Here is a 13,690-nt window from a genome sequence, read left to right as displayed (position 1 = left end):
TCCGCTTTTGCGACCATCCAGCAAGCCAAGTCAATGGGGAAGCCGGATTCACTTAACAACTGGGTGACTAACTTAACAGAATAACAGAGATGGAAGGGACCTTGGAGGTCTTCTAGTCCAACCCCCTGCCTAGGCAGTAAACCCTACATCATTTCAGGCCACTTCAGATCAACACTTAATAACTGCAGTGATTCACTTAAGAATTGCATCGGGAAAGGCCATTAAATGGGACAAAGCTCGCTTAACACATATCTCGCTTAACAACAGAAATTTTTGCCTCAAACTGGGAGCATTTCACCCCTGATATAAGCCCTACCCCAAAAATAAGCCCCAGTTAAGATTGCCAGTCAGATGGATGTATTTAGTACCGTATTTCCCCAAAAATAAGATCCGACTGGAAAATTAGTCCTAGCATGATTTTTCAGGATGCTCATAATATAAGCCCTACCCCCAAAATAAGCCCCAGTTAAGATTGCCAGTCAGATGGATGCATTTAGTACTGTATTTCCCCAAAAATAAGATCCAACCAGAAAATAAATCCTAGCATGATTTTTCAGGATGCTCGTAATATAAGCCCTACCCCCAAAATAAGCCCCAGTTAAGATTGTCAGCCAGATGGGTGCATTTAGTACCGTATTTCCCCAAAAATAAGCCCTAACCAAAAATAAGCCCTAATGCGTCTTTTGGTGCAAAAATTAATATAAAACCCGGTCTTATTTTCCGGGAAATGTGTGTATAATAAATTACATACTTAATTTTACATGTCTTAACCACAGCTAGAATTGTATTTGCACAACAATGGGAAAGTGAAGAGATCCCGATAGAGGAAATTATAATTTAAAAAATATTAGAATGTGCAGAAATGGATAGATTAACACTTAAAATTAAGGAAAAAGAAGAAAATGAATACTTTTTAACATGGGACTTATTTTATCAATGGCTAGCCAATAAAAATAGAAGTTAGAAATATGGAAATACCAGAGAAGGACTACTTGTATAAAGAAGACGTTTTAAAACGATTAAGCAAATATTAGGATTACTATGAGATTAACACCAATGTGATGGATATTACTGTGAATATTATGATTACCCTTTTTCCCCAAAAATAAGACATCCCCTGATAATAAGCCCAATCGGGCTTTTGAGTGCATGCACTAAAATAAGCTCCCCCCGAAAATAAGCCCTCCCCAAAAATATTTACATGTGGAGCTGGAAATCAGGTAAAACGGCAAGAGGAGCCCCATCTTGCTCCATGCGCCCCAAAATAATAAGACCTCCCCAGAAATAAGGCCAAGCGCTTATTTCAGGATTCAAAAAAATATAAGACAGGGTCTTATTTTCGGGGAAACACGATATTATTTCTAAAAATTATTTGAACTCAGACAACACACCAGTAAATTAGAAATGGATTTTTTTTTCTTTTATATATAATAAAAAACATTTTAAAACCTGAAAAAGACAACACCCCAATTCCAGTAACAACCGCAGCGATCCATTTAACGACTCGGGCGAGAAAGGTCGTAAGATGAGGCAAAGCTCGTTTAACAACAGCAGAACAACAGAAACTTTGGCCTCAGCTGTGATCAGAATCTTGCGCTGTGAAACCTTAGCAGTCTGCAATCTCTCCAGACAAAAAGAGAAACTCAATTTCGTTAGCTTGCAATTCTTCCTTGTTGGGAGCTGACAAACTTTGATAGGCCTGGAGCCTCTTTTTCAAAGGCATCATTTGACATGGGTGGTCTCACCTGCTCGGCCGCCCTCCCCGGAGGAAGCATCTTCCTTCCACGCCACCTACCCCCCTGAATCGCCAGGAAAGAAATTCGCCCCATAAACGAAGACAATGGAGCAAAACTCCACCTCTCCTAATGCCTTAATTGCACGAAGGAATGAAACCTTTCCTGGAGGCAGCTAGCCAATTTCTCCCAGGTAAATTAGAGAGAGGGCCATTATCTCCCTTCATCTTTAAAATGCAATCGCATAATATGCATATTCTTTCTAGCCAGGTTTTACCTACGTAAACTAAGTTGTTTTGCAGCTCTGGTTGTGTGAAATCTCATTCACAAGCTTCAGGGCTTTTTTTCTGTTGGCAAACTGTTTGCCAACAGAAAAAAAGCCCTGAAGCTTGTGAATGAGATTTCACACAACCAGAGCTGCAAAACAACTTAGTTTACGTAGGTAAAACCTGGCTAGAAAGAATATGCACATAAAAGCCTACGAAAAAGAAAAAGACATATACATATAAACATTTCATCTCTCCTTAAGCAGCGTGTCGTCTGGGTGCAAATATTTCTCTGCAACATCCTGCCACAAATTACCTGTGTTTCTCCGAAAATAAGACCCTGTCTTATTTTTATTTATTTTTGGAACCCTGAAATAAGCGCTTGGCCTTATTTTTGGGGAGGTCTTATTATTTTGGGGCGCATGGAGCAAGACGGGCTCCTCTTGCCGTTTTACCTGATTTCCAGCTCTGCGTTTAAATATTTTCGGGAAGGGCTTATTTTTGGGGGGAGGCTAATTTTAGCGCTCGAAAGCCCAATTGGGCTTATTATCAGGGGATGTCTTATTTTTGGGGAAACAGGGTACATACACTGAACAATTATACCTTGTGTAACTCTTCATTTCCTTCGTAACGTATCTTCTAATAAAAATACAATAGTAACATTAAACATAGTTATTCTCATCATACCCATGTTATCAATTGCCATTTTATTCTTATCTGAAACTTATAACAAAGAAAATATATGTTTAATTATTCATGTAATATTGGAAAAGCGAAGAGATTCCTACTGAAGGGAAGGTGATTAGGAAAATATTAGAATGTGCAGAAATGAATAGACTAACACTAGCAATTAAAAGAGAAAGAACAAACTGATTATTATATGATATGGGAAACATTTTACCAATGGTTAGAGAATAAAAAAGGAAATTGGAAATAAAGGAAGAAGACAACAAGAAGAATAGAAAATACATTAAGATAGAAATAGCCCGTGTCTTGAGCTGCTCACTCACTGAGATCCAAATTCTGCCACTCCGTTTTCCTTCAGGAGGCACACAGGCGAAGGATTCTCTTCCAGAGTATCACAATTGTTAGCCGCTGGGCTCTCTTCAAAGTATTTGCCGGCAACCGGCTCAGGTTCAAACTCCGGTGAGTTCAGAGTCTTGTAGGATTGATCCAAAGAATCCAAAGGAATGATCTGATGGAAAGAGGGGAAAAATGCTTTGGTCTTCGGCTGGTGGAAAGGAAACGTGTAAGACACCTGTCCATCAATTTAGAGACAGCATAAGTTGAGGATAGCCATCAACTCTGGCCAAAGAGAAAGACCCTGTAATAATAGTTTTTTAACTCCGTCCCATATTTGGGTAGACCAGGTTGCCCTAATAAAAAACACTTAATCTCTCCCCTGGTATAGCCGACAAAACTAGGAGAGCCCGTGGCTTAGAGGTTAATACATCTACCTAATATGTAAGCAGCCTGGGTTCGAATTCCAGAAGGGTATGGCTAGCTGACGAGAGCTAAATAGCTTGAAATAGATCTATACTAGTCTCCCTTTATTTCTTTGTTGGTAAAATATGAATTTAACACCCTGTAATAATGTCCTCCATAAGATTCGTTTTCTTGAATGCCAGAGTTGGGACACTTACAATGCAATGCAGCCTTGCAGACTTGGAAGATGGTACTGTCTTGGTTGAGCCAACACGAGGGGTTTGTGACTCTGTTCAACAACCAAAGCAGAAATGCCCGTGGATGGATGCCCCCTTTGGGTCAAGGGTGGGATGGGATAGGGGGGAAAGGGAGGGGAGGGGAGGAACAAAAGAGAAGGCAAAAGGGGGAAGAAGGGGGAAGAGAGAAGGGAGGAGGGGAAGATGGGAAAAGGGAGAAGAAAGAAAAGAGGAGAAGGGAGAAAAGAGAAGAAGGGAGAAGGGGGAAGAAGGGAAAAAGAGAGGATGGAGAAGGGAGAAGAGAGAAGAGAGAAAGGAGAAGAAGGGAGAAGGGAGGAGAAGAGAGAGAAAGGGAGAAGAGAGAAAAAGGGAGAAGAGAGAAAAGAGAGGAGGGAGAAGAAGGGAGAAGAGAGAAAGAAGAAGGGAGAAGAAGGGAGAAGGGGGAAGAAGGGAAAAAAGAGAGGAGGGAGGAGGGAGAAAAAAGAAAGGAGAAGAAGAGAGAAAAGAGAAGATAGGAGGGAGAAGAAGGGAGAAGACAGGAGAAGGGAGAAGACGAGGGAAGAGAGAAAGGAGAAGGGAAAAGGGAGAAGGGGAAGAAGGGAGAAGAGAGAAAAGAGAAGAGAGGAGGGAGAAGAAGGGAGAAGAGAGAAAGAAGAAGGGAGAAGAGAGGAAAAGGCAGAAGAAGAGAGAAGGAGAAGAAGAGAGAAGGGAGAAGAGGAAAGAGAGAAGGGAGAAGGAGAGGGGAGGGAAGGGGAGGAACACTAGTAGGGCGATGACAAAAGAACTGGAGTTACTTCCTCCTGTCAGCCTGTAACTTCCGTGTGGCATACATAGGATTGTAAACCCATAAATCCTTGCAGGGCATTTGTCTTCACGCCACCAAGGAGGGCTAAGCTTCAAACACAACCAGGTTCCACCTATTCTTGAAGGACCATCCAAGCAATTCTCTAGAACCGTGATGGAGAACCTATGGCACACGTGCCCAAAGTGGCACACGAAGCCATGTCATCCAGCACATGCGGCCTTCCCTGTTTGTCCTGTGGGTTTCTAGCATGCACGCGTGCGCGACAATCAGCTGTCCTTCGTGCACGCGGCAGTGTCAAAAACCGGTGTGCATAGCCACGCCGGCCAGCTGATCGTCGGCCACGCATGTGCGCTAGAACCCGGAAGTTCAGCTTTTCCGGAGTGTGGTCCTGACGAGCAGGTGCACCCGTGAGATGTTTCCACGCAACCTTTTTGGCACTCGGTGCTGAAAAGGTTCACCATCATTGCTCTAGAATTTTGGAGCGTCGCACCTTCCCCCAATCAGTGAGAACCCTTAAAAAACAGGCCGCTGGGCCAATTAACTCCCACCTCGCTCAGCGTCTCCGGACAGTCGCAGCTGGGCGCGCTCACCTCTTCGTCGGAAGCCCCCAGCAGAGTCTGACTTTCCTCCGTCCGTTCAAGAAGCTACACAAAAGCGTGGAATGAGATGAAAAAAAGGCTGCATTGGTCAAAGGAAACTGAGTGATATGACGCATGTACAAACAAGTAATGCCTTTAAAAAAAAAAAAAAGGAGAACAGAGACACGCCTGCAAACAAGAGTAACAGATACGAGGTTATTCAGTATCGGCGCCGTCCCAAAAGATAGCAATAACAATAGCAATAGCACTTATATACCGCTTTACAGTGCTTTTACAGCCCTCTCTAAGCGGTTTACAGAGTCAGCCTCTGGCCCTCAACAATCTGGGTCCTCATTTTACCCACCTCGGAAGGATGGAAGGCTGAATCAACCTTGAGTCGGTCAGAATCGAACTGCTGGCAGTGGGCATAGTTAGCCTGCAATACTGCATTTTAATCACTGATTTTTTGAACCCTGAAATAAGCGCTTGGCCTTATTGCCATGCGCTCAAAAGCCCAATTTAGCAGAAATGGCGAAAATTTCAGCATATCTAAAGGACCATTCAAATGAGAAATATATGTTAGAATGGAGAAGATGGATTGATTATATTCAAGGCAAATATCGGACTAAAAAAATTCAAAAGCTTATGAATGATCAAAGAGATTTTATAAAGTACTTAAATTTAGTTTAGTAAAAGGGGAGTTAAAAGTTCAAGAGGGGCATAGGAGGCTATAGATAATTAGCTTATGTTAGTTTATGATTGTTAAATGTTATACCCTGTATTTTGCTCTGGGAAGTGGGGGGGGGGGAGGGAGGGGAAGGAGAAATGTCTGTAAAACTTTTTAAAACTTTTCAAAAAAAAAAAAAGCCCAATTGGGCTTATTATCAGGGGATGTCTTATTTTGGGGAAAGAAAGAAAGAAAGAAAGAAAGAAAGAAAGAAAGAAAGAAAGAAAGAAAGAAAGAAAGAAAGAAAGAAAGAAAGAAAGAAAGAAAGAAAGAAAGAAAGAAAGATAGATTGATTGATTTGAGAAATAGATGACATTAGAGGTAGGTAGAGAGAGATAGAAAGATAGAAAGATAGATAGATAGATATTGGACATAGACAGACAGACAGACAGACAGACCAGTAGCAATAGCAATAGCACTTTGACTTATATACCACTTCACAGTGCTTTTGCAGCCCTCTCTAAGCGGTTTACAGAGTCAGCCTCTTGCCCCCAACAATCTGGGTCCTCATTTTACCCACCTCTGAAGGATGGAAGGGTGAGTCAACCTTGAGCCTGGGGAGATTCGAACTGCCAAATTGCAGGCAGCCGGCAGTCAGTAGAAGTAGCCTGCAGTACTGCACTCTAACCACTGCGCCACCGCCAAAATACAAAAATACTAAATACTAAAAATACTAGTCTAGTGAAGAGAAGGACCAGGGGAGACAGGATAGCAGTCTTCCAATATTTGAGGGGCTGCCACAGAGAGGAGGAAGGGGGTCAAGCTACTTTCCAAGGTATCCGAAGTCCAGACAAGGAATAATGGATGGAAACTGATCAAGGAGAGATTCAACTTAGAAATAAGGAGAAATTTTCCGACAGGGAGAACAATCCACCCATGGAACAGAAGTTGCCTTCAGAACTTGTGGGAGCTTCATCACTGAAAGCTTTCAAGAAGAGATTGGACTGCCATCTCTGCCAGAAATGGTGTAGGGTCTCCTGCTTGGGTGGGGGGTTGGACTAGATGACCTACAAGGTCCCTTCCAACTTTGTTAATCTGTAATATTTAGATCTGCCGGAATTCCTTGGTATGTTATAGCATTTAGCGTTTAATGGAAACTTTACCGGGCGCCGCTTAAGCGAAACCAATTCTCCGGAGAGCCGTTTCCCCCGCTCGCTTAATGAAATTCCAATAAAATTAAGTGAGCAGCTCTCCCAAAGTTTGATTTTGAAAGAGGTTCTGCTGCCAGGCAAAGAAAAGAGGAGATGCCACCCGTCTTGAACCCCTTAGGCCTTTCTGGATTGCTACAGAATTCATTAATCAACCCTTTTTTTTCCCCCTCCAGGGAAGGACACGTTTCGGTTCTCTTTCCAAAGGTTTAAACCTGTCTGCAGAATCCACCACCGGAACAGCGGGAGATTCACAGCTCTGCCTTTTTCCCAAAATGTAAAATTCTTTATAAACTAAGAAAGCTAGGAGGTTTCTCTAAGAAAGGTTAATTTTCTGCATTCCGGGACGCCTTTAATTTAAAGATTTATTTCCACCGGGTCACGTTGAACTTCCGTTAATCCCTCGCGCACCGAGAGTGAATTGTTCTGGGGGGGGGGGGGGGACAAGATTAAGATTGGATTAAGATTAACAGGGATCTTGTAAGGTCATCTAGTCCAACCCCCCACCCAAGCAGGAGATCCTATGCCATAGCAATCCAGTGTCTCTTGAAAGCTTCCAGTGATGGAGCTCCCACAACGTCCGAAGGCAACCTCTGTTCCATGAGTTGATGGCTCTCACTGTCAGAAAATTCCTCCTTATTTCCAGGTTGAATCTCTCCTTGATCAGTTTCCATCCATTATTCCTTGCCTGGCCTTCAGGTGCTTTGGAAAGTAGCTTGACCCCCATTCCTCCTCTCTGTGGCAGCCCCTCAAATATTGGAAGACTGCTATCATGTCTCCCCTGGTCCTTCTCTTCGCCCAGTTCCTGCAACCATTCATTGTATATTTTAGCCCCCAGTCCCCTCATCATCCTGGTTGCTCTTCTCTGCACTCTTTCTAGAGTCTCAACATCTTTTTTATAGTGTGGTGACCAAAACTGGATGCAGTATTCTAGGTGTGCTCTTACTAAGGCTTTATAGAGTAGTATTAGTACCTCATGTGATCTTGACTGAATCCCCGTTAATGCAATTTAGGATTGTGTTGGCTTTTTTGGCTGCCGCCACACATTGATGACTCATATTTAACTGGTTGTCCACTAAGACTCCAAGATTCCTCTCACAGTTGCTGCTATTAAGCCTGGTGTGACCCACTCTATGTGTACTTTTGGTTTTTCTTGCCTATGTGTAAGGCTTTATTTTTCTCTACATTGAATTTCATTTTTGTTAGGGCAATGTGTTCAAGTTTGTCAAGATCCATCTGGATCTTGAGCCTATCTTCTGGAGTGTTGGCTATCCCTTAGTATCATCGGCAAATTCTCTGCAAAAGTGGATGGGTGCCTGAAGTCACACAAGATCACGGTCCCCCCAGAACCTTTTACTCTTGGCACACAAAAACCATTTGCAAGCCAATTGGATGCAGGAAGCGAAATCTTCCCGCTCTCAAAGAAACCGTGTCGGAGAGGAGACAGATCCCCGCATGGTAAGTGAGTCCGGCATGACAGGATGGGGATGGGGGAAGCGATTGTGGGGAGCATGAGGTATGTCAGTGGGTCAGGGGAGTCCTTGGGTGGCCTGACCCATCACTAGCCCCCCCACATGGCCTTCCCCACCCTGAGACATCTCGTGCGCTTAACGTCCCACACATTTGATTAGCGAATGCATGGGTGAAAGCAGGGAGTGATCACATTCAAGTTACGGGATTCACTCCAACAAATCCTTGGGTTACGAATGTACAAATTCGTAACTTGAGGATTACCTGTAGTAATTTTTTTAAAAATGGGGTGGGGGGAAGAGAAGACTTTGACAAAGGGACCGGGGTTGCCCAAGGCAACTCCCGTGTGAACTCTGAATGTAATCTCAATTCTCAGCGGCTTCCGCTTCGGTTGCTGATAAGGAGAAAATGTCATCTCTGCCTTGAAATTTCTCGACTGTGTCAAGGATTCAGCTTGCTTAGATCAATGACATTTCTTACACTCAGCCCGTGCTCTTAATGGATGGCTCACACCAAAGATGCTTGGCCGATTTCACACTCGTGTTGGCAAGGCTGCAGAAAAGGACATGAGGAGGAAATGATTTGATCTTCCTTCCGGCTGACTCGGTCTTCCACCTTTTTGGGCAAGCAAGGTGGGTGAAGGGACCGCCAAGGTGGTTCTTGTTTTGATGGGTGTTCAAAGCGGCATTTTAGAAGAAAGGGACAGAGCCTGCGTGCTCAGTGGCTCCTTTCCAGAATGAACAGGTGTAACAGGATAACTGTTGTGGCCCGCCAGCTGCCAGCAGAGCTGGCGGCAGACTCAGACGATGAGGAGGTTGGGAAGGAACTTGGGCCAGTTCTGGAGTCTGGGGAAGGCTCTGATGGATGCTCTGCGTCGGACACAGAGATAGAGCCAGGGCCGTCTGACATTTCCCAGCCACCGGAGAGGCAGTTGCTTTTGGAGGCTGATATGAGTGAGGAGGAAGAACAGCTGGGGCCTGTTCCAGACGCACATATCCGCAGAGCAGTGGGAGAGGAGAACAACGGAGGACAAGGAGTTGACTCGGGAAGCAAAGCACACATGGACGCTGAATGGCGCCTCCCTGGCTGGGGAATAAATAGAAGGAAAGGGGAGTGGGTTGTCATAGGAGACCACAGTTCGTATTTCTGAAGATTTTGCTCATTGTATTTCGTGCCACAAAGACTGCTTGCCAGAACTTAATTTACAGCCTTTCGGCTGGGAGCTCAATTATCGTAAGGAACTGATAAGGTCTGTTACTGCAGTTAACTCCTTGAAGGACTCTTGCCTGGACTTTTCGGTAGGTGAATGCAATTAATTCACAAAAGGTAAATAAAGAGGGTTTTTTTTGTGACAGGGAGTCTGTTTCTTGCTTCTGTTAAGGATGGATCAGAACAATAACAGAGTTGGAAGAGACTTTGGAAGTCCTCTAGTCCAACCTCCTGCCCAAGCAGGAGAGCCTATACCATCCCGGACAATTCTCTTTTTAAAATCCTCCAATAATGGAGCACCCACAATTTCTGGTGGCCTGCCCTTCCACTGATGAATTTATTTATTTATTTATTTTTAAATTTGTATACCGTCCTTCTCCCTGAGGACTCAGGGTGGTGAACAGCCAAGTAAAAGCATAAACTACAAACATTAAAATACAGTTAAAAAGATATATATAAATTTGGCCCATGATTAAAAACAATAACAAACAATTAAAAACATTTTAGAAAGTGTTAGGCCAGCCCGGCTTGCTGGAAAAAGAAGGTTTTAAGGGCACGGCGGAAGGCACCGAGGTCTTGGATTCTCCTTATCTCCTTATCTCTGGGGCAATTGTTCTAACTGTCAGGAAATTTCTCCTTAGTTCTAAGTTGCTTCTCTCCTTGATTATCCTTGTATTGTATCCTTACGGTTTATATTGATATTGATATTGTTTCCTGATTACTTATTTGTACCCTATGACTATCATTAAGTGTTGTACCTTATGATTCTTGACGAATGCATCTTTTCTTTTATGTACACTGAGAACATATGCGCCAAGACAAATTCCTTGTGTGTCCAATCACACTTGGCCAATAAAGAATTCTATTCTATTCTATTCTATTCTATTCTATTCTATTCTATTCTATTCTATTCTATTCTATTCTATTCTATTCTATTCTATTCTATTCACCGATTGCTTCTTGTCCTGCCTTCAGGTGCTTTGGAGTTCACTTTGGCCAAACGTTGGAAAAATACACATTTCCATGTCAGACCGAGTCCCAGCTTCTGCTCGATGGCGGTCAAACTGTCAAATTTCCTCCCCCTGAAAACATGCCCCACCCCCACCCCCACCCCCATTGGCTCAAGGTGAAGAGAAGGGCTTCCGAGGATCGATCGATCTTGTTCAAATGATCCCCCGGTGGCCAAAAACCTTCAGATGGTGCTTTTCCCCGACGAAGTGCTGATACGCCGCGTTTCGCAGCCAACTGGAGGGCCCCCAGAGGATGGACTCAGCACAAAGAGCTGCCGGTTTGTAAGCAGATGTTCGGAGGACGAGAGAAAAAAAGCAAAGCTTTTCATTCTTGGGAGAGCAAAATTGCTCCAGGTGTTAAAGGTCCCCAAGGAGATGGAAGTTAAGAAGGACTTAAAGTAAGGGGTTAAAAGGATTGCTACCTTGCACTCTTTCTAGAAAGCTGGGGCAGGGGGAGAGGAGAGTGTGGGCTCAGCAGGTTTCAAAAGAGCTGAGAAAACAGCTTAGCTTGGCCACCATGGATAGAAAAACACATTCCTAATGAAGGATACGAAGATATTTTTGGATGAGGGCCAACCCGACTTCAGAACAAACCCCATTATCAGAGACCTATGCCAATTCATTTAATTTAATCCAGGTGGTAAGACTCAAGACCGAGGAAGATGCGAAACTAAATACACTGATTGTTTTTTTTCTGCAGAACTAATAAGTATGATATATAGAGTGAGGTCCTACAAGATCTCAAAGTTTCTGTGTCCCTCAATGCTTGATAGCTTCAAGAAGGACCTGGTTGGGGTGGATGTACCAACGGCTAACACTTTTGGGAAACTTTCCCCCAGGGGCGTCCAACCTTGGTGACTTTAAGATTTCTGGACTTCAACTCCCAGAATTCCCCAGCCAACATGGGAGTTGAAGTCCACAGATCTTAAAAGTTGCCAAGAGTGGACATTTTTATTCCATCAAGCCTGCCTAGCCTAAATGGTTTTTAATTGGGATTTTAAATTTTATGGATTTGGGGGTTTTAAATTGGGAAGCCAGTGATTTAATTCTTTTTAATTATCTTAACTTTTGTATTTGTATGTTTTTTAATTTTGGCTGTTCTGGGAGAAGGGCGGTATACAAATTAAATTAATAAATAAATAAAATAAATAAATCAGGATGGGTTGCAATATCAGGGGTCGGAAACCCGTTGCTCTGGAGCTGCATGTGGCTCTTTCATCCCTCTGCTGCAGCTCCCTGTTGCCGGTCTCCCTGTCCACAATTGATAGGGCTTTTGGTTAGGACGGGTAGAGGAAAAAGGACGCCGCTCTAGGAGGAGAATCTATGGTGGGGGAACCGGACTTCCGGTCAGCAGAGGAAAAAGAACACCATGCTAGGAGAAGACTCTATGGTGGGAAAACCGAACTTCCAGTTGGCTCCAGAATTGAACGGGGAGCTTCTGGTTAGGACTTTTGTGGCTCTTTGAGTGTTTAAGGTTGCCGACCATTGGGTTGTATCAACTCCAGAATACTCTGTCCAAGGTCCTGAAGTACATTCTCCCTATGCTTTTATTTCTCTGAGGATCATCGGTCTTCGAGGCTCTCCATGGACTAAAGCAACCTTAAACACTCAAAGAGCCATAACGGACCTAACTGGAAGGCCCCCCCCCCCCCGTTCAATTCTGCAGCTGACCGGAAGTCTGGTTCCCCCACCATAGAATCTCCTCCCCCTTTTCCTCTACCTGTCCTAACCGAAAGCCCTACCAATTGTGGAGCCAACCGGCAACAGAGAGCCACAGCAGAGGGATGAAAGAGCCACATGCGGCTCCAGAGCTGCGGGTTGCCGATCCCTGGACTAAAACTAGACCAAAGAACCACAATGTTGGTTCCCGAATTGGCTCCAGCAACTACAACTCACCAGGTGGAGCCAAGACGCTTATTGGGATGAGAATTCAAGTCCTTTTAGGTACCACCCTAAGTGGAAATCGTGGAAATCCAGGATCTCCTAACCTATCTCAGAGTTCAAAACAGCAAAAAGGTTAGCCATCACTGCCCTATACCATTTTGGACCAGTGGCTGTCTAGTCTCTTCTCAAAAGCCTCCAGTGATGAAACACCCACAACTTCTGGTGGCAAGCCGTTCCACAGGTTAATTGCACCGGCTGGAGGGGTTAGGAATAGGGGGCACCGTGCTTCGGTGGTTCTCCTCCTTCCTCTCTGACCGTTCGCAGTTTGTGTTGGCAGGGGGGCAGAGGTCGACCTCGAGGCACCTTATTTGTGGATGCCGCAAGGGTCAGTCCTCTCACCCCTTCTGTTCAACATTTATGTAAAACCGCTAGGCGAGATCATCCGTGGTTTCGGGGTGAGTGTTCATCAGTATGCTGATGACACACAGCTATACATCTCCACCCCAGACCACCCCAATGATGCCCTTGCTGTGATGTCCCGTTGCCTGGAGGCTGTGTGGATCTGGATGGGGAGAAATAAGCTCAGACTCAACCCCTCCAAGACCGAGTGGCTGTGGCTTCCGGGGTCCCGGTATAGTCAGCTGGTACCATCACTGACAATAGGGGATGAGATCTTGCTCCCCACAGAGAGGGCCCGCAACTTGGGTGTCCTCCTGGATTCACGGCTATCTTTAGAAGATCATTTGACGGCCGTGGCCAGGGGTGCCTTTTATCAGGTTCGCCTGATCTGCCAGTTGCGTCCCTTTCTGGATCGGGACGCCTTGCGCACGGTCACTCATGCCCTAGTTACCTCCCGTATGGACTACTGTAATGCTCTCTACATGGGGCTCCCCTTGAAAAGCACCCGGAGGCTCCAACTGGTCCAGAACGTAGCCGCGCGGGTGATTATGGGCGCAGCTTGTTACGCCCATGTAACACCTCTCCTACGCGAGCTGCACTGGCTCCCGGTGGTCTTCCGGGTGCGATTCAAGGTGTTATTTATCACCTTTAAAGCGCTCCATGGCTTAGGACCTGGGTACCTACGAGACCGTCTTTTGCCACCAATAGCCTCCCACCGACCAGTTCGTTCTCACAGGGAGGGACTACTCAGGGTACCATCAGTCAAATGATGCCGACTGGCGACTCCCAGGGGGAGGGCC

General features: G+C 44.8%; 1 protein-coding gene across 4 annotated transcripts in view; it reads right to left on the bottom strand.

The window, feature by feature from the left end:
* The window catches only part of CDK5RAP2 (CDK5 regulatory subunit associated protein 2), a 113,945-nt gene that overhangs the window by 50,193 nt on the left and 50,062 nt on the right, over positions 1-13,690 (bottom strand). For all 4 annotated transcript variants that reach the window (XM_070955624.1, XM_070955621.1, XM_070955622.1 and 1 more), the window contains exons 19-20: positions 5,014-5,109; positions 3,010-3,194 (exon numbers count right to left, since the gene is read on the bottom strand). In XM_070955624.1, coding sequence (XP_070811725.1) covers positions 3,010-3,194; positions 5,014-5,109 — 281 coding nt within the window. The remainder of the gene's footprint in view (positions 1-3,009; positions 3,195-5,013; positions 5,110-13,690) is intronic.

The sequence above is a fragment of the Pituophis catenifer genome, unplaced genomic scaffold (genome assembly GCF_029215685.1).
Source record: "Pituophis catenifer annectens isolate HBS135680 unplaced genomic scaffold, rPitCat1.0.hap2 SCAF_17, whole genome shotgun sequence".
Lineage (NCBI taxonomy): Eukaryota > Metazoa > Chordata > Lepidosauria > Squamata > Colubridae > Pituophis > Pituophis catenifer.
Note: the sequence above shows the minus strand (reverse complement) of the source record. Positions and strands in the feature narration are given on the sequence as shown.